The 22,239-nt window shown below is 40.1% G+C and overlaps 1 protein-coding gene across 3 annotated transcripts in view; it reads right to left on the reverse strand.

Moving 5' to 3' along the window:
- reps2 (RALBP1 associated Eps domain containing 2) overlaps positions 1-22,239 on the reverse strand; it is a 226,124-nt gene that overhangs the window by 185,734 nt on the left and 18,151 nt on the right. For all 3 annotated transcript variants that reach the window (XR_010964378.1, XM_067992674.1, XM_067992673.1), the window contains exon 2: positions 7,766-7,889. Coding sequence is in view for 2 of the 3 variants with exons in the window: in XM_067992674.1 (XP_067848775.1) it covers positions 7,766-7,889 (124 nt within the window). In the remaining variant the exon portion in view is untranslated. The remainder of the gene's footprint in view (positions 1-7,765; positions 7,890-22,239) is intronic.

Consider the following 22,239-nt stretch of genomic DNA (forward strand, 5'->3'; position numbering starts at 1 on the left):
AATGCCACACTTATAGGATCCTGACTTCACTTTGAATTAAACTTGTGACTCTGAAGATGAAAATAAGAGATTGATTAATATTCAAATAAGATAAATGGCATTAGACTTTTAATGTCCTATGTCAGTCTTTGGGTGTGTGTCCTTTGTAATTGCAGTCACTTATGCTGTAGTAGGAGCAGGCTTCACATGGCACCAGCTATCGTCAGGTTTCAAGTTCTCAACCATAGCACTTGTGGTAGGGGGGCAGGGGGCAGCCTCTACCCTCTCTCTACACCATCAGCACTGATGAACACATAGTAAACTATACATATATTTGAATATAGTCGTCACTGGGAGAATTGAAGAGAAAAATAATGACAGGCAGAAACAGGAGTTACTGGCATCAAAAAGGATGTTAACATTCAAAATATTGTATACAAAATATTGTATTTGCCATTTCCTTATTCCCCATTATAATTTCTCCTAGCTCAGCCCCTAAGGGACCAACACTTACTTATGTTACTCTCTTCCTTTCACCAACAGAGTACCCTTTGTCGTCCAGTACTTCCACGGAGCGGAGAAACTACGCCATGTTCTCCGCAGCCTTCAACATGTCATCAATGACGACGAACGCCTCGCTATGGCCATCCCCACACCTCCACTACTCGCCTTTAAACAGCCACCCAACCTCAAACAGACCATCGTTCGCAGCAAATTACCCAGCTTTCAAGAGAACAGCGTCCACGACACCACACAACCCTGCCACGGTAACCTCTGCAAGACATGCCAGATCATCGACACAGATACCACCATCACACGAGAGGACACCACCCACCAGGTGCACGGTTCATACTCCTGTGACTCGGCCAACGTTGTCTACCTCATACGTTGCAAGAAAGGATGCCCCGGAGCATGGTACATTGGCGAGACCATGCAGACGCTGCGACAACGGATAAACGGACACCGCGCAACAATCGCCAGACAGGAGGGTTCCCTCCCAGTCGGGGAACACTTCAGCAGTCAAGGACATTCAGCCACCGACCTTCGGGTAAGCGTACTCCAAGGCGGCCTTCGAGACACACGACAACGCAAAATCGTCGAGCAGAAATTGATAGCCAAGTTCCGCACCCATGAGGACGGCCTCAACCGGGATATTGGGTTCATGTCATGCTACACGTTACCCCTCCAGTGAACAAATTTTATCTGTTTTTAATATAACGGGTCAGTTGCTGTCTTTTCTATGTTTCTACCTCTCTATCTCTGTTTTTTTTTGTTTGTTGTTTTTTTTGGTGATTTGTATATTCGGAGACCTTGCAGGTAACACCTGTCTGTCTGCACACTGATTGCCTTGGCAACGGGCAGTTGAAAAAACTGTCTGTAATCACCAAGCATTGTTCTGTGAATTATAAATGCGATTTCATTTCGAGGATTTCATTTCCAACAAACGTTCACCTGAGGAAGGAGGAAGCCTCCGAAAGCTTGTGAATTTAAAATAAAATTGCTGGACTATAACTTGGTGTTGTAAAATTGTTTACAATTGTCAACCCCAGTCCATCACCGGCATCTCCACATCACAACATTCCTTTAAGCAAGGAAATTGTAAACAATTTTACAACACCAAGTTATAGTCCAGCAATTTTATTTTAAATTCACAAGCTTTCGGAGACTTCCTCCTTCCTCAGGTAAATGTTTCCTCAAGGAAAGACAGAGCTATAGGGAGATAGCAGAGCAATTGAATTAGTTTTGAATTGCTCTAGTAAAAGAGCCAGCACAGACACAATGGGCCAGATGGCTGCTTTCTGTGTCGTAAACTTCTATGGTTTTATGCAACCTTCAAAATAAATGCAATACCGGTTACCAAACACGTACTCCAGAGAATATCAATTTATGTTGAACATTGATCACAACAGAATGTTTAAGGATTAGGAATGAAATGATAAATAATCTTGGAAATTTGAGTGCGGCACATGGAAACTAAGTAAGGTGAATAGGTCACCTGCAAAGGATGACCAAAAAAATTGATAGAGGGAGAAAATAGAATAGGACAGCAAACTAGCAAAAAATATTGTTTAAATTGTAAGAGCTTCTACAAGTATATAAAAAGGAAGAGAGTAACATAAGTAAATGTTGGTCCCTTAGGGGCTGAGATAGGAGAAATTATAATGGGGAATAAGGAAATGGCAAATACAATATTTTGTATCTGACTTCACAGCAGAGAACACAAAACATACCAGAAATAGTGGGGAACCGAAGGTCTAATGAGAGTAAGGAACTTAAAGTAACTCAGATTAGTAAAGAACAAGTGCTGGAGAAACTAATGGGACTAAAAGCTGACAAATCCCCTGGACCTGATGGCCTACATCCTAGGGTTCTAAAAGAGGTGGCTGCAGAGACAGTGGATGTGATCTTCCAAAATTCCCTAGATTCTAGAACGGTCCCAGTGGATTGGAAAGTAGCAAATGTAATACCACTATTCAAGAAAGAAGGGAGAGAGAAAACAGGAACTACAGGCCAGTTAGCCTGACATCAGTAGTCGGGAAAATGCAGGAATCCATTATTAAGGATGTAGTAACGGGGCACTTAGAACATCATATGATTAGGCAGAGTCAACACAGTTTTATGAAAGGGAAATAGTGTTTGACAAATCTACTGGAATTTTTTGAGGATGTAACGAGCAAGGTAGATAAAGGGAAACCAGTGAATCTAGTTCTTTTGGATTTTCAAAAGACATTTGATAAGATGCCATACAAAATGTTGTTACACAAGATAAGGGCTCATGGGATTGAGAGTAATACATTAGCATGGATAGAGGATTGGTTAACAGACACAAAACAGGGAGTAGGGATAAACCGGGTCATTTTCAGGTTGGCAGGCTATAACTAGTGCTGGCCTCAGCTATTTACAATCAATATGAAGGGACTGAGTGTAATGATACAAAGCCAGGTGGGAAAGTAAGCTGTGAGGAGGACACAAAGTGTCTGCAAAGGGATATAGATAGGTTAAGTGAGTGGGCAAGAAGGTGGCAGATGGAGTATAATGTGGGGAAATGTGAGGTTATTCATTTTGGTAGGAAGAATAGAAAAACAGAATATTTTTTAAAATGGTGAGAAACTATTAAATGTTGGTGTTCAGAGGAATTTGGGTTTCCTTGTACACAAAACACAAAGTTAACGTGCAGGTACAGCAAGCAATTAGGAAGGTAAATGGTATGTTGGCCTTTATTGCAAGGGGGTTGGAGTACAAGAATAAAGAAGTCTTGCTGCAATTGTACAGGGCTTTGGTGAGACCACACCTGGAGTACAGTTTTGATCTCCTTACCTAAGGGAAGGATGTACTTGCCTTACAAGGGGTGCAACGAAGGTTCACTGGATTGATTCTTGGAATATAAGGGTTGTCCTATGAGGAGAGATTGAGTAGAATGGGGCTATACTCGCTGGAGTTTGGAAGAATGAGAGTGATCTAATTGAAACATAAGATTCTGAGAGGGCTTGATGGGGTAGATGCTGAGAGGCTGTTTCCCCTGGCTGGAGAGTCTAGAACTAGGGGGCATAGTCCCAGGATAAGGGGTCGGTCATTTAGGACTGAAATGAGGAGGAGTTTTTTTTATTCAGGAATTCTCCACTCAGAGGGCTGTGGATGCTGAGTCGTTGAGTATATTCAATGCTGAGATGGATAGATTTTTGGACTCTCGGGGAATCAAGGGATATGGGGATCAGGCGGGAAAGTGGAGTTGAGGTCAAAGATCAGCCATGATCTTACTGAATGGTGGAGAAGGCTCGAGGGGCCGTATGGCCTACTCCTGCTCCTATTTCTTATATTGTTATGTTCTAATATAAACAAAAATACACTAATGAGAATTTCACACAGCTCAAAATGTTTTAACAAGGCTGCCAATTAACACCATAAGCATTAATGTAACCCTACAAGACAAATAAGAAACTGAAAGCTAAATTTTTTTTCAGCTTCGGTCTGTATTGTTGAATTAATGACACTACTTTTTTGGAATTCCTGTCCAACTGGATATGCATAATTACATAAATATATATGCTGTGACATGATACACATGCAGACCTTCCCTGAAATCCTGAATGTAGCAGGAGTGGTAAGAATACTTAAGCAAACTGCAGTGTAACTGCAACATTTTCACAAATTTGTTTTCAATTTCCAATCCTGCATCATGAATTCAGCTAAGTCAATCATAAAGATAAATAGTTGATCTAACATGTGCATGTATCTAGAGAAATTCCAGCATAATTAGTTTGTTTGATGATGTGTGTTAAATTATCCATGAATAACAAGAAAATTAAATACTGCTGCAAAATCTGTGCTTTTATAACAAGGAAACTCAAAAAATAAATAAAAATAATATTTTTTTATACAATTCAAAGGCCAGAGAGATTGGAGCTTTAAAAAAAAGTTTGGTTATTATTTAACTGGAATGAGTTATTTGATTAATGGGATTCACTTGATTCCCCACAGCCACATATTCCAAGTTAATTTCTCCCTCTCTCCCTCCCTTCCTTCCCTCCTTCCCCACCGCCCAAAATTATAATTCAGTAATCTTAAAGTGTATGTCCAGAATGCCATGTGGTTTGTCTTTCTACCTGGTACCAGAAGTACTCAGATTTATTGAGCATTAGATGAACTGCACTACATTAATACAAATATTTTAAAAGGAGCTATGCATTGCAGCACCAATGCACTATACAATTAGAGTTGGCTCATTTCCTAGTTGTTATTGACTATAAATTAGGAATTCATTGCATCAAAAGATGATTTGATGCAGTGGTCAGTCTCTTTTGAAATGGTAACTAAAGTACCCAAACTTCAGGACGCGCAACAGACAAATTCATCATCTCTGATGACCAAGCCATCAAAGTGTGTGGGTGAGAGCAAGACAGTAACTGTCCCAATCATTAACATCCGCTTGTTAGCATGGATTGAAAATATCAAATCGCTGTATCTTTCAACTTTGTTCATTCACGGCTCTTCATTCAGACACCTTCGTTCTGGGGTATATACTGCAGAGTTCTCTCAATATCTTCAGTTCACTTCACTTCTGCATGAGGGCAACATAGGAATCACATCGCTTATGTACAACATTACAAAAAGTCTACAAGAGACTTTCATCCAAAAGTCTTACAGGTGATCAGGCTGAAAAAAGATATTTTAATTCTTTGTAGTTGATTCTAATTTATTGTTTTCTAAATATTTGTACCTTGACTGCTAGAATTATTGAAACAGTGCTCGTTTAATAAAATCGGAAATTAAACCTAGCATTTGAAAAGCAAACTTTTTCTGATAGGCTTTCCCGAAACTGGACTGTTACTTTTGGGGTTTTTATGCTAGATATTCTCCTTGGTTTCAGTGCCTCCAATCACTCCTGTATTTAGACCTCATGTCCTGTACGAATCAAAGTGTATCTTTACCTGACATATACCTCACTAAAGAATAGAAAGACCAAGAGATTAAATTACCTAGAATTTACAGCACAGAAACAGGTTCATGCTCCACATGAGCCTCCTCCCAACTCTATTTACTTCATCTAACCCTATCAGCATATCCTTCTATTCCTGTCTCCCTTATGTACTTATATAGCTTCCCCTTAAATGCATCGAACAGAGAACTGTTGCAACTGTACTTTGGTTTACTGGAATGCTTCACGTGCCGCTATATGATTCCCTTCATCTTCAATAGGTGGATTGAATATACACTATTACCAGGCTATAACTCAACTGACAATTTATGTAACAGGTAAATGTACAGTATTCAGCACAGAACAGTAGTTTATAAACTTTGCCATCCTTCTCGAAATGTCAGAACACTAAAGACATTTCTCTGGAGCTATTTCTTTACACAGAATTGATCCTCAAAATAGGAATGCTCAGATTCAACATGGTGACACTACCACGGAGTCACTAATTCAGTTTAGTCTCTAATAGCTACTGACTGACTGATGATCTGGGTACAAACAACATCAGATAAGCCCACACACAGAAGCTCTGGGTCACAGAATGTTCTATCAAAAGTCACTACAAAGAACCATTGGCCCCTCCCATTCTCACTAGCCTGACCAGTGCCTTCACCCCAGACACAGCTGTCAATCAAGAATCCCGTACATCAGGATGGTGTGATTCAGCAATCTGTGCCAGATAGCTTCAACGACCTGTTCAAGACCCTGTGAAAACATGTCAAAACAAAAAAAACAGTACCAGATGTAGCTCTCGTAACTACATTAGAGCAACAGCCATTCAAACAATATTCTAAAAAGATACACACAATACTGGTCCTTAGACTGACTCCCCATTGTTACTGCTGTAACAATCCAGTTGTCACCTGTTGACAATTGCTTTTTGAAAACACACAATGGAACATCCACCACAGAATTATTTATTACATGCACATGTCCCATCAGAGCACACAAAGGTAACCTGTCAATGTTATGAGCTCTTGTATATTAAATTGTTGTCGGTGAACCTGGGTCAGCCATGATCTTATTGAATGGCGAAGCAGGCTCGAGGGGCCGTATGGCCTTCTCGTGCTCCTATGTTCTTATGTTTTTAACCCCTTACATGCCATGACCAGTAAAGCAGGCACCAAATAAATAATCTAAGACTAAAGTGCTCCATTCTTGGACACATGCATTATCGAGACCTAAATTGGACAGATGGGGGTCACCATACCGGAGATGCAACTTTACTACCCACGAACCCCAAACTCTGAATTCCCAATCTCCGTTATGTTACCATGGGGATCAGCTAAGCAGAGACTAAGCACTTCGCCACAGGAAGGTGGGGAGGGAATAAAACATTCAAGAAAAATCTGGACATAGTTTATCCGAACCTGCTTTCACACGCCAGTTACAAGGTCATGTGGTCAGATTGGGATCACATCACCCACTAGGTCCAATGGTCATGGATGGTGAATGACCGAGAGGGCAATAGGGCAAATTTAAAAGAAAAAATATACCAGAGAGAATCTCGCCTCCTAAAATTCTTGTCTCTGACAAAAAGAACATACTGATGGAACGTTCCATTGAATAGGTTGATATCTGTATAACACCACACAGCTAGTCTCCAAGCTTCCCAAGCCATTGGGGCAAAGGCAAGTCAAAAGGAGCTGTTTCCCTTCAGGGAAGAGGAGGAAACAATGGAGGGTTGCTCTCATGCACCTCCTCGTAGCCAGCTGTAAGACACTTTTATGTTACTGGCTTTCTTGTTCCTGTCTGCCAAGAACTAATTCCACACACTGCACTCTACCTTTTACACATTCAGTGTTGGGCGCTAGTTTCCATTATATAAGATGAAGAGTTAAAGTCTAAAGGCATTGGTCCACATGACTGTAGTTCCCCTGCGGCACGGTGAGAACAGTGCCTGCGATAGGCTACACTCAACGCACCTTTACAACAGCAATTTCAGAGTCACTGGAACCTCCTCTCTACTAAGGCTAATGAAAAGTGCAATAAGACCTTAAAAAGGAGAGAAAAATAACTTTTTAAAAACACATTTTTACAGATATCTCTAGATTCTAAATTTTTTTAATTAAATAGTACCAGAAAATGACATTTATTTAGATTATGCTTTAGACATTGTCCAATTTGCTATCATGTTAACATCTAATGGCTCACTTAATTGCAAGGCATGACTGTTACCAGTTTCCATTTCACACCAACGTACCCATTAGGTTGCAAATCTAGCCTGCAATGCTTACATCAACACCTTAAGAAAAAGGCTTCATGGTAACAACAGCTATGTGGCTCAATATTAAAAACAGTATTACTACTTACCACTGTTAATGCTTTCTAGCTGTACTGGAAAGCCAGACTGGGCTGCAGCTATTAGTTTCAGGGCAATGTAAAACTGACCACGACCAAAATAAGCCTGTTGCTTTGCACCACATAGGTTCATGATCTAGGAAGACCAAAGAATACCATAGGTTAATGCCATCCATGGAAGCTAACTGATCTGAAAAATCATTTCCAAATTATTCAAGTGACACATTGACTTGCATAACTACTGACCATGAACAGAGAAGGGAAATATATTTAGATTAGAGATAGTTAGAAAAGTTAAACAAAAATGTAATTCAATTCCAATTTTTGCTTGCTTTATGTCCAATTTTTTTCTTATTCAAAGTTATATTTTCTTTACAAACAACAACAATTTGCATTTATATAGCATCTTTAATGTAGTAAAATGTCCCAAGATGCTTCTCAGGAGTGCTATCATACAAAATTTGACACCGAGCACGAGATACTAGGACAGGTGACCAAAAGCTTGATCAAAGAAGTAGGTTTTAAGGAGCTTCTTAAAAAAAGGAAAGAGGCTGAGTGGCGAAGAGGTTTAGGGAGGGAATTCCAGAGCTTAAAGCCTAGGCAGCAGAAGGCACAGCTGCTGACGGTGGAATGACAAAAAATCGGGGATACGCAAGAGGCAAGAATTGAAGACAAATAACCCCATCAAAAATAGTCTCATTTAACAGCTCGCATTCAGCCTTCAGTATAACAGCACTTTTTATTATTATTTTATAAGCCCACACAATCACCAATTCCTGCAGAGCTAAAGATAGTTTGGGCAAGAGAAACAGCCACATGAAACTGGGCATCAGAGTAAGGGTGTTGACCTTCCCATTTAAACATATTCAAACAGGAGGCATCCCATAAAAATCAGACAGCAGTCCCCATGTTGATTAAAGAGAGACGACCAGCCCCTCAATCACACTATGGATCTCTCACACTTATTCTTTTATTTCAGGTGAGGTAGGAAAATGCCAACTCTGACTATTAATCATAAGTAACACTAAAAAGAGGGGCATCTGTGCCAGATACTCCTTCATGACAGCAATGCCCCAAAAAGGTAAACAGCAACCTGTTACTCAGTTACCTTGCAAGTTCTATAGATAAGTCCCATATAGTCCTTTATTCCAAAACGTATGTTAACAGAAAACATTGCCAATTTAAATTTTACAGGGAACCAGTACATATTTTTTTTGCACCAGTAACTTTCAGGATGCGTTTATAATAAAACTTTAGCTTAGTAATTTGTGCTTTGCAGTGCTAAAGTTGCAGTATAACTCAAATCAGGTCCTGAACTAATTTTGATTTGATACTGCGTGGAATATAATTGTAGTGTGGTGTCAAATCCAGTTTAAGTACTCAAAGGGGCTCTTGAACCTCCTAGAAATTTAATATTAAATGTGAATAGTCTTGCTCATGGTCTTCAGCATTTAATTTTTAACTGCTACCAGAGGAGGCCTGTGTAAGCATCCATGCACAAAGATCTCTTTTGGCCAGGAGAATTGCAGTTTTAGCCTAGTAATATCAACACGGTAATACCTTGCTGCAAACCATTGTGCAGCCAGTGGTCTGAAACCAGTAACTATAGTATAATTGTACTATCAAATGGAGCTGTATGATCTCCTTCAGTGTAGCATGCACCTCTCTAAGGGAGCTGAATATTTCAGTTCCTCTTTCCAATTAGCCCAAGTTGAGTCCCACGATGGTAAACATCCATAAATACACTTCACCATCCCACTAATGTGCAACTATTTAAAGAAATCACGACTGAGGTAAAAATTGCATCAGAGCAAAGGACAAAAGGACTTATTGCTGAAACAAGTCTCCAATTTGCTCATCTCTCTCCTCTCCCAGTTCTTGAAGTACAAGGGTTTGTCCCCACGATCTGCAAGTGAGGATTTCCCTGTATAGACAACCCCGAATATGTAAACCAACATTTCTAATTTACTATCACTGCCCCAGAGGTTTTCCTAATCACTCTGAATAATAGAACTATCCCTAATGTTAAAAAGGACAAGATTCTCACACCCAGTGGTATTGGAGCCATAACCTACCATTCCAAAGCTAGCCACTCCAGTGGTGCAGAGGCTGGGAACATCTAGAGAGACAGCCAGCAGTCAGGAAATGGCAAATATTACAAATACAGGTTTGGGAATCAGGAGACCACACCCTTTTCTTGAGCAATAAATGTTCCAAATCAGAGCCTCAGCTGAGTAACTAAGACCCATCTGAATAGGTTAAAAGGTGCTACATAGAATTTTCAAGCACATCCAGGCAGAATGATTCATTCCAGTGTGCGATTTTTCATGCTATAGCCATCTTTGTGCAGCTACGTGCCATCCACATAGTAAGGGGCACTGTGCCCACCTTTGTACATCTAACTGACCTCGTCCATATTGCCAGCAGCCAACTTCCCCAAATCTGGGGGAGAAAAAAATATACTTTCCTAGGCAGCTAAAATGGATGATATTGCAGTTACTCTATAGCACTTTATATCGAGCAACACGAGCTCTAATTCAACTTACAACCAGCAAGGAAGGTAAACATTCCACTAAGTCAAGAGGTGCAGCCACAAATGATCGTGGATCCTCCAGGAACAGGAAAATGTCCGATTATGAGAGCTTGTATTTACTGGAGCTCAGTTACATCTGGATACCCTGACAAGCCCCAATTGTTGCAAGACAAGGACAAACAGTAGAGGTAACAGAGAGCTTCCCGTCGAGCATTTTTTTTTTTAGTATTAATAAACTTGCCCTCAAGTTTTGTTTTCTCATCTTCCAAATTAAAAATTTATTTTGTACTCCTGTATTCTGAAAATCTAAGATTTTTTCAAGCAGCTTCTGCAATTAGTCTGTATAGCTCAGTTGCTCACTGGATAACCTAACTGAGGGAATACCCTTGTTTTTGTCAGGGTCCAGCTTTCAGCACCAAATTCCCCAAATCTTTCCTCCTTCACAGTGGTTTTCAGTTCATCAAAAAGCATTTCCAGCCACAGCACTGCATCTCTTCACTTCTTTATTGCATCCTCCTTCATTAAGCATACAACTCCCTGGGTCAAATTAACTAATCCACCACTTCGTTTAGTCTTCTTTCATTTTCCTGGGCTCTTGCTCGTACAAATAACCTTATTTTCAGGAAGTGGATGTTGAGCACCCATTTCTCCAAACCGCTATCATTCAACAGAAGGGTAACATCTTTCCCTATTTTGGGTCCTTTGCTAGGTTTTCACCTACCCTTACACCTATTGTTAATCAACTTCAACATCTCTTCTTGCCAATGCTTCCCTCGTGATACAGTCCATGACTGCATTCAGCAAGATATAACCAAGTGCAGCTCCTAAAGACTCCCATCCTCCTCCAATCCTTTGTTCCTTCAGACAGCTCCTCCAGCAGACTGGTAATTATTCACAAGACCCTGACAGTATCACTCCACACTTATATCATACACCTACGTAAAGTCTATGAAACACTCTAGTCTTTCCACATTCCCAATCCTACCACGTCTACTGCACAGCCCTCATCTATCTTCTTGGTTACCCCTTCAAAAAACTCAATCAAATTTGTGAGACATGATTTTCCTCTCACAAAACCATGCTGACTGTTCCTAATCAGTCCCTGCCTCTCCAAATGCCCGTAGATCCTGTCTCTCAGAATACCCTCTAACAACTTACCCACTACAGATGTCAGGCTCACCGGTCTGTAGTTCCCAGGCTTTTCCCTGCCGCCCTTCTTAAACAAAGGCACAACATTTGCTACCCTCCAATCTTCAGGCACCTCACCTGTGGCTGTCGATGATTTAAATATCTCTGCTAGGGGACCCGCAATTTCCTCCCTAACCTCCCAGCAAAGCCTTTGACAAAGTACCGTATGGTAGGTTGTTACATAAGGTTAAATCTCACGGGATCCAAGGTGAGGTAGCCAATTGGATACAAAATTGGATTGACGGCAGAAGACAGAGGGTGGTTGTAGAGGGTTGTTTTTCAAACTGGAGGCCTGTGACCAGCGGTGTGCCTCAGGGATCGGTGCTGGGTCCGCTGTTATTTGTTATTTATATTAATGATTTGGATGAGAATTTAGGAGGCATGGTTAGTGAGTTTGCAGATGACACCAAGATTGGTGGCATTGTGGACAGTGAAGAAGGTTATCTAGGATTGCAACGGGATCTTGATAAATTGGGCCAGTGGGCCGATGAATGGCAGATGGAGTTTAATTTAGATAAATGTGAGGTGATGCATTTTGGTAGATCAAATCGGGCCAGGACCTACTCCGTTAATGGTAGGGTGTTGGGGAGAGTTATAGATAAAGAGATCTAGGAGTACAGGTTCATAGCTCCTTGAAAGTGGAGTCACAGGTGGATAGGGTGGTGAAGGCATTCAGCATGCTTGGTTTCATTGGTCAGAACATTGAATACAGGAGTTGGGATGTCTTGTTGAAGTTGTACAAGACATTAGTTAGGCCACACTTGGAATACTGTGTACAGTTCTGGTCACCCTATTATAGAAAGGATATTATTAAACTAGAAAGAGTGCAGAAAAGATTGACTAGGATGCTGCCGGGACTTGATGGTTTGACTTATAGGGAGAGGTTGGATAGACTGGGACTTTTTTCCCTGGAGAGTAGGAGATTAAGGGGTGATCTTATAGAAGTCTATAAAATAATGAGGGGCATAGATAAGGTAGATAGTCAAAATCTTTTCCCAAAGGTAGGGGAGTCTATAACGAGGGGACATAGATTTAAGGTGAGAGGGGAGAGATACAAAAGGGTCCAGAGGGGCAATTTTTTCACTCAAAGGGTGGTGAGTGTCTGGAACGAGATGCCAGAGGCAGTAGTAGAGGCGGGTACAATTTTGTCTTTTAAAAAGCATTTGGACAATTACATGGGTATGATGTGTATAGAGGGATATGGGCCAAGTGCAGGCAATTGGGACTAGCTTAGTGGTACAAACTGGGCGACATGGACATGTTGGGCCGAAGGGCCTGTTTCCATGTTGTAAACATCTATGATTCTATACCATGAGTGGACCACGACAGTGCGTTTTTGTTGAATTCTTGCTGTTCGACAAAGATACAGCAAAAAAGAAATTATATTTCAATTTTTTTTTAAAACATAGGCTGGAGAATTCACTTCCAGGCTTATTAGTTGAGGCAGAAACTATGCTAACATTCAAGATTAGGTTGGATAGGTGGAAGAAAAAGGGGTTAAGGGAACAGGGTGGGTAAATGTGATTAGGACTGTTTTCTCATGTGGAAGGTAAATGCTAGTTTGACCAAATATCCTGCTTCCGTGTTCTATGTATTTCAATTCAAAAGATGCCAGAATCATCTTGGTTTCATATCCAAAATCCTATTATCTTGTTCCTTCCCCCCCAAAAACAAATCCCCATGGCTCAAGTCCTGAACCCATTTCTTTCTCTAGTTTCATCACCCCTCATACCCTCTCCAATCTCATCTTGTCCATGAGATCCACCTCCTGCACCCTCGACTCCATTTCCATTAAACCGGTGACCACCCAACTTCCCTAGCTCCCATTGCAAATGGTTCCCTCTCCTCGGGTACTGTCTCCCTCCCTTTCAAAACTGCTGTCAGCTTGGGTTTGTCCTTTGAATCGATGAAAGATTTGAGACAGGTTTCGGAGGATAGGGCTCTATTTTTTTTGATACTCAGCTCTGTGGGCAGGGGCTGCTAATTCTGCAGATAAGTGCAATCGCCTTCTCCTAGCCCATCAGTTGTTCTTGCAATAATGTATTGTAGTCCATTTAACAATGGAATTGTGGAGACTCCATGTGGTTATCCAAAAACCATATACAAGTTGATATTACAGGTGAGTCTCCAGGTTCAGCATTAGTAAGGGACTTAGCAAAGTATGGTGGATTTTTCTATTTTTGTACCCAAGGAAGTGCAAATTAAAAGTTTTATAATCAAGTAAAATCTACTGTATTGATCTTCCATTACCATACTTCTAACAATAGAAAATGCTAGAAACACTCAGCATGTCAGGCTGTGGAGAGAGAAACAGAGTTAATGTTTCAGACCAATGACCTTTCATCAGGGTTCTGTCAGCCTTGGCTCAGTGGGTGGCATATTTGCCTCAGAGTCAGAGGTTGTGGGTTCAAGCCCCACTCCAGGGACTTGAGCACATAATCCAGGTAGACACCAGTGCATTACTGAGGGAATGCTGCACTGTTCGAGGTGCCATCTTTTGGATGAGATGTTAAACCGAGGCTCCGTCTGCCCTCTCAGGTGGATGTAAAAAAATCCCATGGCACCATTTTGAAGGAGTTCTCCCCGGTATCCTGCCCATTATTTATCCATCAACCAACATCACAAACAGATTATCTGGTCATTATCACATTGCTAATTGTGGGACCTTGCTGTGCGCAAATTGGCTGTTGCGTTTCCTACATTACAACAGTGACTACACTGGCTGTAAAGTGTTTTGGGACATCCTGAGGTTGTGAATGGTGCTATATAAATGCAAGTTCTTTCTTTAAAAATAACAGATCTATTATGGCACTGCTCATAGTAAGTCAGGTAGAAAGCTATTTTACAATGACAACACTTTTATACCATGCAACACACAATGTATTATTCTGCTACTAAGACCAGACACACACACTGATGGAATCCCTAGAATGCCCTAACATTTAAGAAGTTTCTTCATTTAAAAAAAAATTAACTCATGCTCTCTCTGGGAAGCATAGCACCCTTACAAGTTTTAGTTTCAGTGAGGTTTACCAGGTGAGCACCCTCATTAGCAATGCTCAAGTGGTTAATTTCCAGTTAAGGTAGTATGGTTGCATAATTTCAATTATCTGATCATGGGGAGGATTGGAGAAGCAGCTTGTTGAGTGAAAAGGTGGGGAAGGAAGAACTGCAGGGAAAAGAAAGAAATCCTGCGGTTTTTTAGGGAGGGATAAAGAGATTCTGCTAGGAGCAAGAGGGACAATTGCTATCCAAACTTAACAGGCTCACATCACAGAACACCAATTCCTCCAACTCACTGAGCAATGACACCAGAAGATCTGGAGGTTCATTAATACTTATAAACAAACACATAATACTTTCCCAATAGTGTTGATAATGACACATCCCATCCTCCAGTTTACACCATATGCTACAGATCCTACAAGCTGTTTTTTGCTCCAAGGAGGAGGACAGGCAGAGCAGGAATAACATTTCTACATGTGTGCTCAGCAGTTTCCTCAGAATCTAGGTTATACAACCATAAGTGCAAGGTGTGAAATAGTAAAGAATGTACTTTTCTTTATTGTTATTTACCAAATACTATAGGTAGGATTTTTCTATTATGGTACATTGCATTATGAAGACAAAGACCTATTTTTGTCAAGAACTGATGCACAGCTCTGGCAAATTGGACCACTTTCTTGCAGCAAGGTGACGGCATGGATTTGATAAATGTGCAAGAACTGCTGTACCTAGCTACTTTGCAGATAATGGGCAATTCATCAAAGTGACAAAAGTCAGTCTATGAAATAGTTATTGCCTTAGTGAAATGTTTTATATAAAAATAAGGGGCAAAACTCTAAAATGGTATTTTTATCCTTTTGCCTTTCTTTTGCTGCCTGTATTGATACATTATTCCCAACCAAGAATAAGCGGCTTGCTGGCCTCCTCTGACAACGCTCTGAAATCTAGCCACTTGGGGCCAGCGGGAAGGCATCTGGCTTCCACTTAATGCTTCCTCAAGCACTCAAGTGTGTGTGGAGGATCACACAGTCTTCCATCTGTTTCCATACCTGGACATGTTACTGGACTAGTAATCCAGAGGCCTGGACTAATAGACTGGAGTTCAAATCCTGCCACGGCAGCTGGGGAATTTAAATTCAGTTAATTAAATAAAATCTGGAATAAAAAGCTAGTATCAGTAATGGCAACAATGAAACTACCAGCATGTCGTAATGCCCTTGAGGGAAGAATACCTGCCGACCTTACCTGGTCTAGCCTATATGTGACTCCAGACTGCCATTCCATTCTTAACTCTCCTCTGAAACGGCCTAGCAAGCCACTCAGTTGTACAATCCCACTACAAAAAAGCCACACAGACAGCTGCGGTTCAAGAAGGCACTCACCAAGGGCAATTAATGCTGGCCTTGCCAGTGATGCCCACATCCCATGAATGAATAAGATCACACTGGCCCTTCATTTTGGGGCCCCATCACAATGCACCATTTAGTGGAATGGTTTACTGTTAACAGGGACTGGACATACCAGCCAGCATGTGGAAAACTGTGACTCAGATTGGAGAATATAGTAATTTGATGGCATAAAACAGAAAAACACAGGAGCATTTCCCAAGATAGAATCATAGACGTTTACAACATGGAAACAGGCCCTTCGGCCCAACATGTCCATGTCGCCCAGTTTGTACCACTAAGCTAGTCCCAATTGCCTGCACTTGGCCCATATCCCTCTATACCCATCTTGCCCATGTAACTGTCCAAATGCTTTTTAAAAGACAAAATTGTACCCGCCTCTACTACTGCCTCTGGCAGCTCGTTCCAGACACTCACCACCCTTCGAGTGAAAAAATTGCCCCTCTGGACCCTTTTGTATCTCTCCCCTCTCACCTTAAATCTATGTCCCCTCGTTATAGACTCCCCTACCTTTGGGAAAAGATTTTGACTATCTACCTTATAGAAGTCTATAAAATAATGAGGGGCATAGATAAGATCACCCCTAAACCTCCTACTCTCCAGGGAAAAAAGTCTCAGTCTATCCAACCTCTCCCTATAAGTCAAACCATCAAGTCCCGGTAGATCTTGGTCATTTCCACATTAAAAGAAAACTAGAGGCTCATTGACATTGTGGAACATCTTTTCTATGCCACACTTTTTGGTGATCCCAGTTAGTTATAAGGTTGCTTTATTCTCATGCAAGATGAAGCTGGGGTCTCACTAGTCCTGTGTTAGAATCTGTACTGTATCCCATCACACTAGCCTTAAATAAATTAAGTTCATATGTTCAATGCATCAATTTATGTTGAAAAAGGTCTAGATCCCTGTCAAAGATGCAGGAGTTGTTGAGTTGCAAAAGGTGGGAAAAATTGGTACAAGGTCACAGTTTGTACCTCAAAATATTTCAATGTTCCTGTTGAAACTGAAGCTAAATTTAAAGTATAAAAATGTACAAAAAGTTGAAGGGTAAAAGGTGACTAAGTGGTCTACATGATTAAATAAAATGATAAAACACCATTTAACATGAGGTTCAGATATGGATGATTATGTCTATGTAATTGAAGTTAATGGAAAGTGATTTCATACCTTGTGATGCTTTGCTTGGATTACAAACATGCTCAAAATATATAAATTATCTAAAGTCCATAGAGGATATACTAGATGACAATGAGTTATGGCAGTTCTTTTAAAAGCGAGATAAAATAACTAATGTGAATGCGACAATTATACCTGCTAATCCCTGTTCACATGTCCGAAAATAGCTCGTCTAGCTCTGGGCGACTCTTGCCTCGTAGACACGCAATGTCAACGCACATGCAGGAGAAGCCATTTGTGATGCTTTATGGACAGAGAGGCAAACAGAGCAGTTTTAGCAGCTGCCTCACGAACAGCACTGACTGTGCCCCCCACATGCTGATCGTCAGCAACTACGTGCACCATCAACTGGATTGGACTGGCTTAATGGTTAAGTTGCGATATTGAACTCCGATGACGACTAACATTTTTACACTTAAACAAAAATACAACCATATATTAATCTAATGCTGAGAATATTGAAAATGAAGAAACATTCTATGCTTTGTTGTATACACATTATGATTTTTGCAGCTGTTGAGACAAAACATGTAACTTGGAACTCAGATCTTTCAAAGCAGAAGGGCTGAGTTATTCATTTCAAATCATTGTTTGAAAGGATTAAGCCATTTCTAGTAGATTTAAAGTACAAATAGCGCAGACCATTAAAAAACCTACTGTCTACATAAACATTCTCTAAACCACTCATTTGAAAAAAACGGTAGTATTGAATGTCCAAACTTCCAAAGTAGCACAAAACAACCAATTCATTCTTTCATCATTCAATTGCCTTTGAATGGCATTCAGCTGTGAGTAAATTGCTACATTGATTCAGCTAAGTAAAATGGTGACTTTAATCCGATGACTGGAGCACTTCATTTTATTGGCCATGATATCTTTTCAGGTGCATTGAGGTCACTCATCTCATTAATATTTTATGAGTCACATTAGGCTGTAATTTCAATTTGTTCAAACCAGTGACAGAAGTATGTTGAATCAACCAACCATTCACACCCAAATTTGGATTGTCAGGCTCTGACCTAATTGCAAAGAGCTCTGCGAACAAATGAGCCTTGAGAACCAGAAAACCTACCTGTGGCTGAATGTTAACTGTATCAAGATTAGGCATTTAGACAAGATGCAGTGAATGAAAACAGGTTTGGCAAACAAGTCCAACTTCTGCTTAGATGCCTGTTTTAAAGGAAACCATGGTCTGGATTTGGTTGTGGGTAAGAGCAAACAGTTAACTTGAGCACCACAGGTATTTGCCAATGGCAAAACCATTTTTTACACACACACAGTTCAGGACGACCAGCACCGAAAAGGCATGGGCCATCTTGTGCAATGGCAAAAAGCAGACCAAATGGTCCAAATTTCAATAATTTTCCAGCTCCCTTTCTTGCTGCCAGCCATTACTAGAGTCCTGCCCTGTGGCAGAGGACAGAAGTTTTTTTTCTACAAAACAAAATATAATCTGGATGTTTCCCAAACTATAAAGCAAATTATTCCACCAACGCACCCAGACGCCCTGGTTCCATGCAGAATTTGGTTATGGAATTTAAATGGCAGAGGTCACCACCATCATGAGGAAAAAGTTATATTCTAAACATTAACACCTACAGGTAAATTGTGCAACATTTGACTTCCCAAAAATGAACAGGAAAAGCCATACGACCACAATCATCTCAATATTTAAGAGAGACAATAATTGATCAGAATAAAATAGATTCAACACAAATAAAATAATGATCAACTACCAAATATTAGGGGAAGCCTCAGAAATAGAACTTAAAGCTTTTAAATCACATCCAATTAATGATCTAAATAAGTGGCAGAGATGTTTGGAAAAACTTAGAGGAACGCAAATCAAAAAAAGCTCAGCCTCACGTCACGGTTTGGAAACTTCGCCAAAGCTTAGAAATGCACAGCAATATTGAATTGTGTTGCGTTGTGTGTTAAACTGCAAACAAAATCCCTCTCGTGCTTCTGTACAATCCAGAAACAGTCAAACCTGCAGACTGTAGCATGGCTGAATTCTTTGCCAGAGTTCATCATCTACTACATCAGAAATGGGATCAGACCATCAAGTTCTCCACAGGCACAAAACCGGCACCATAAGAGTTAACATTGAAAAATCAGACTCTCATGTTTATGCACTGAACACAAGACCTGCTACAAAATCCACGCAAAAGAGATCAACATGGAAACCAGTGGCAAAGCTTTTCATACTGCTTCTCCTGCCTGTGGAATTTCCTCTGGATAGTATTATCATGTCAAACTATGAAGTTCGTATGCAGACTAGCAGTCACTGAATTGGAGCATGCATTTGACCAAAGATCTGCCTGCAACCCAGTACAAATTCTCCAGGTCTTTGAACTCTCAGCAATTAATTTTGTGTAGCATCCTTGTTGCAGCTTCCTTCAGCCTCACCCTGATAAGCTGCCCAATGCACAAGAACAATTTTCACTGGACTTCTTTGGGGGTGGCTCAGTGCTTTTATAGGAACCATTGTATTACAGAATAACAACTACTTCAAAAGATGCATTTATTATATTGTAATTGTCTGAACTGTGATGAAATTAATAATGTGTCAAGAACTCAACATTTGACTATTATACAGTATCTGCATTTCATGGGCTGATGAAAGCTATGTAAATAACTTATTTACACAGGGAGGAAAATATAATCCAAATCACCCCCATAAAAACTTTAATATACATCAGTACTATGATTCTATGACTTGCAAAAGGAAAACAATTGCAGGGCTGTGAGGAAAGAGCAGGGGAGTGAGACTAATTGGATAGCTCTTTCAAAGAGCCGGCACAGACTTGGTGGGCCAAATGGCCTCCTTCGGTACTGTATGTTTCTATAATTCTATCAACACTGACGTCATGTCATCAATCAGTACAACTTTTGCACTATGCTATGCTTATTTTAAAGAAGTATTAGATTTCAAACAACTGATCTGCAACATATAATTAAACAGATGATCTCCGGTGGCGTTGTTTATGATGAGTCAGAGCTTACGCTGTTGCAAAGGGAGTAAGGCACAGAAATAATTTGGAAAGGAAGTTTGTAAGAGATTGCCCTGGAAATATTGAACTAAGAGCATTTGATTGGTATTTGGAAAATAAATGTTTTCCTTACCCATTGTAGATAGGCAACTTTTGTCCCAATCAAGTACCACACATAAATAAGTAAATAGATCTCTGCATGTTTTTAACTTGTAGCTTTTATGAACTTTATGATTGGTGATTTTCATTCCTGCTTGCTACTCGGTACGTTCCCTAACCTGTGATTTGTTGCTGTTTATTAATATGATATTTGATCCAATTAGCTGCACAAAATTTACTTACACAAAAAGGTGTAACATCAGACGTGACAAAGTGTGCTAGACATACCATTTTTATACATTTGATTTTTTTAAAAATCACAAACATTGTTGTAAAAAGAAATTAAGCATTTTTGCTATGAGCATACCATATTCAGGAAGAACAGACTAAATACAGATCATGTGAATTATTAGAGACTTTTCAGTGGTTTCTATAAAGCACAGTCAGCAAAATCCATCATAGAACAGACTACAGTTACAATCAAGCTTCTAGCAAAGGGGAGCTTTACAGTTAATTCCTCTCAGCTGAGAAGCAAGAGTTTCTTATTGGGCCTTAGAAATACCGTATTGGTATTAACTCACTTCATCTCCTGTCAGTAGCTCCCAGCTGAGAAATATGAAAAACCAAGTTCAATAACAATTTCCAGGTTCAAGTCCCACAAAATGAGAAAAAGTGTTTGTAAGTTCCAAGTTAGGAGCTTCTACTAAATGTTCTTCCTGTACTTACCATGGAGTCACTGCGGTTACATGAACTATTTTGCTTCTGACTTTGGGGCAAATAACTGTCAAAGCAAATAAATTTCCCAGCACAAATTTATGTTCAATTTGTATTTTAAATTGGACATTCCTGGAATGAATGTTGGCAATAAAAACAGAATGAGAACCAAACAATGGACGTGTCTTGATTCGCCTTGCAGCAAGTTGTAAAGCAATGCACACAGAGACCAACTTTCAACTGACCTTGCTCCCATTGCTGATGGTAGTGGTTAGGTACGCAACTGCAAGAGACCTGATACACCCATCCACATCTTCTTCAACCCTGCTGAAGCTTGATCACTTTGATTGCTAGCACCAGGTATTCCAAACAAGGTTACCACCGGAAGCAACTATAAGAAGTCTCTGTTTGCACTATACACAAGATGTTATGCACAAATACTGGTGCATTCCACAAAAGGTCTTTGCTATTATATTTGATCTCCAAATTGCTACCTTTAGAGCTAAATTTGTTTGTACTGCATGAACAGAGGACTACTTTTAAAATGGCAACAGTTTAAGAGTAAAGTTTTCCCTTTTATAGACTTCAGTTCTAACTATCCCTCCTAGGATTAGAGAGTGGTAAGACTTTAAACCACTGGTATTTTTACCAGCCATTTAACACTTCAGGCAGCAAGGCAAGGATGGTATTAATGCAACTTCACATGTTCAAATCTAAGTTTAATACAGCCATGTATACTTTCTGATCATTAAAAAAATAACTATCCAATTATTAAGGAGCAGCTCTCATTAATTTCAGTTTGTCCTACATGTACCAACATTTTGAAAAGTTCATGCCTCACTACCTTTATACTAAGTTACAATCTAGCCAGGTTACATTACCAACCACAGTACTAAGCTAGAAATATGTTTTTCAATTTTGGCCTAGTTTACAACACATGTTCAATCATGATACAGTAGTGTTGTTTCCTAATACTACTGCATGGTTCAGTGAGGGCAGCTCATGGCGCATTATATAGCTACACATTGATCGGAAATGAACACTAGAGAAAAAAAGTGTACAACAGCAACATTTTTTGTGGGGGGAAAAATGTTTCAGCTGGCACAAACCAATACAGTTTCTATATGAATGTAATAACGAAAGCAGAAACCAAAAACATCACATTAGAGATTAGATTTGATGGGCCGAATGGCCTGTTTCTGTCCAGTGGTATTTTATGATTGAACGTGTAAGAACTTCACAAAGAGAGTCATGAGGCAGCGTGCTGCAGGCTTTAAATCCAACAGCCATCCATCATGGAGGAGAAAACCAAAATACTGCGGATGTTGGAAATCTGAAATAAAACTCTATTTCAGAGCTGCCCTGTACTGC

This window comes from Heptranchias perlo, chromosome 11 (assembly GCF_035084215.1).
Source record: "Heptranchias perlo isolate sHepPer1 chromosome 11, sHepPer1.hap1, whole genome shotgun sequence".
Taxonomy (NCBI): Eukaryota; Metazoa; Chordata; class Chondrichthyes; order Hexanchiformes; family Hexanchidae; genus Heptranchias; species Heptranchias perlo.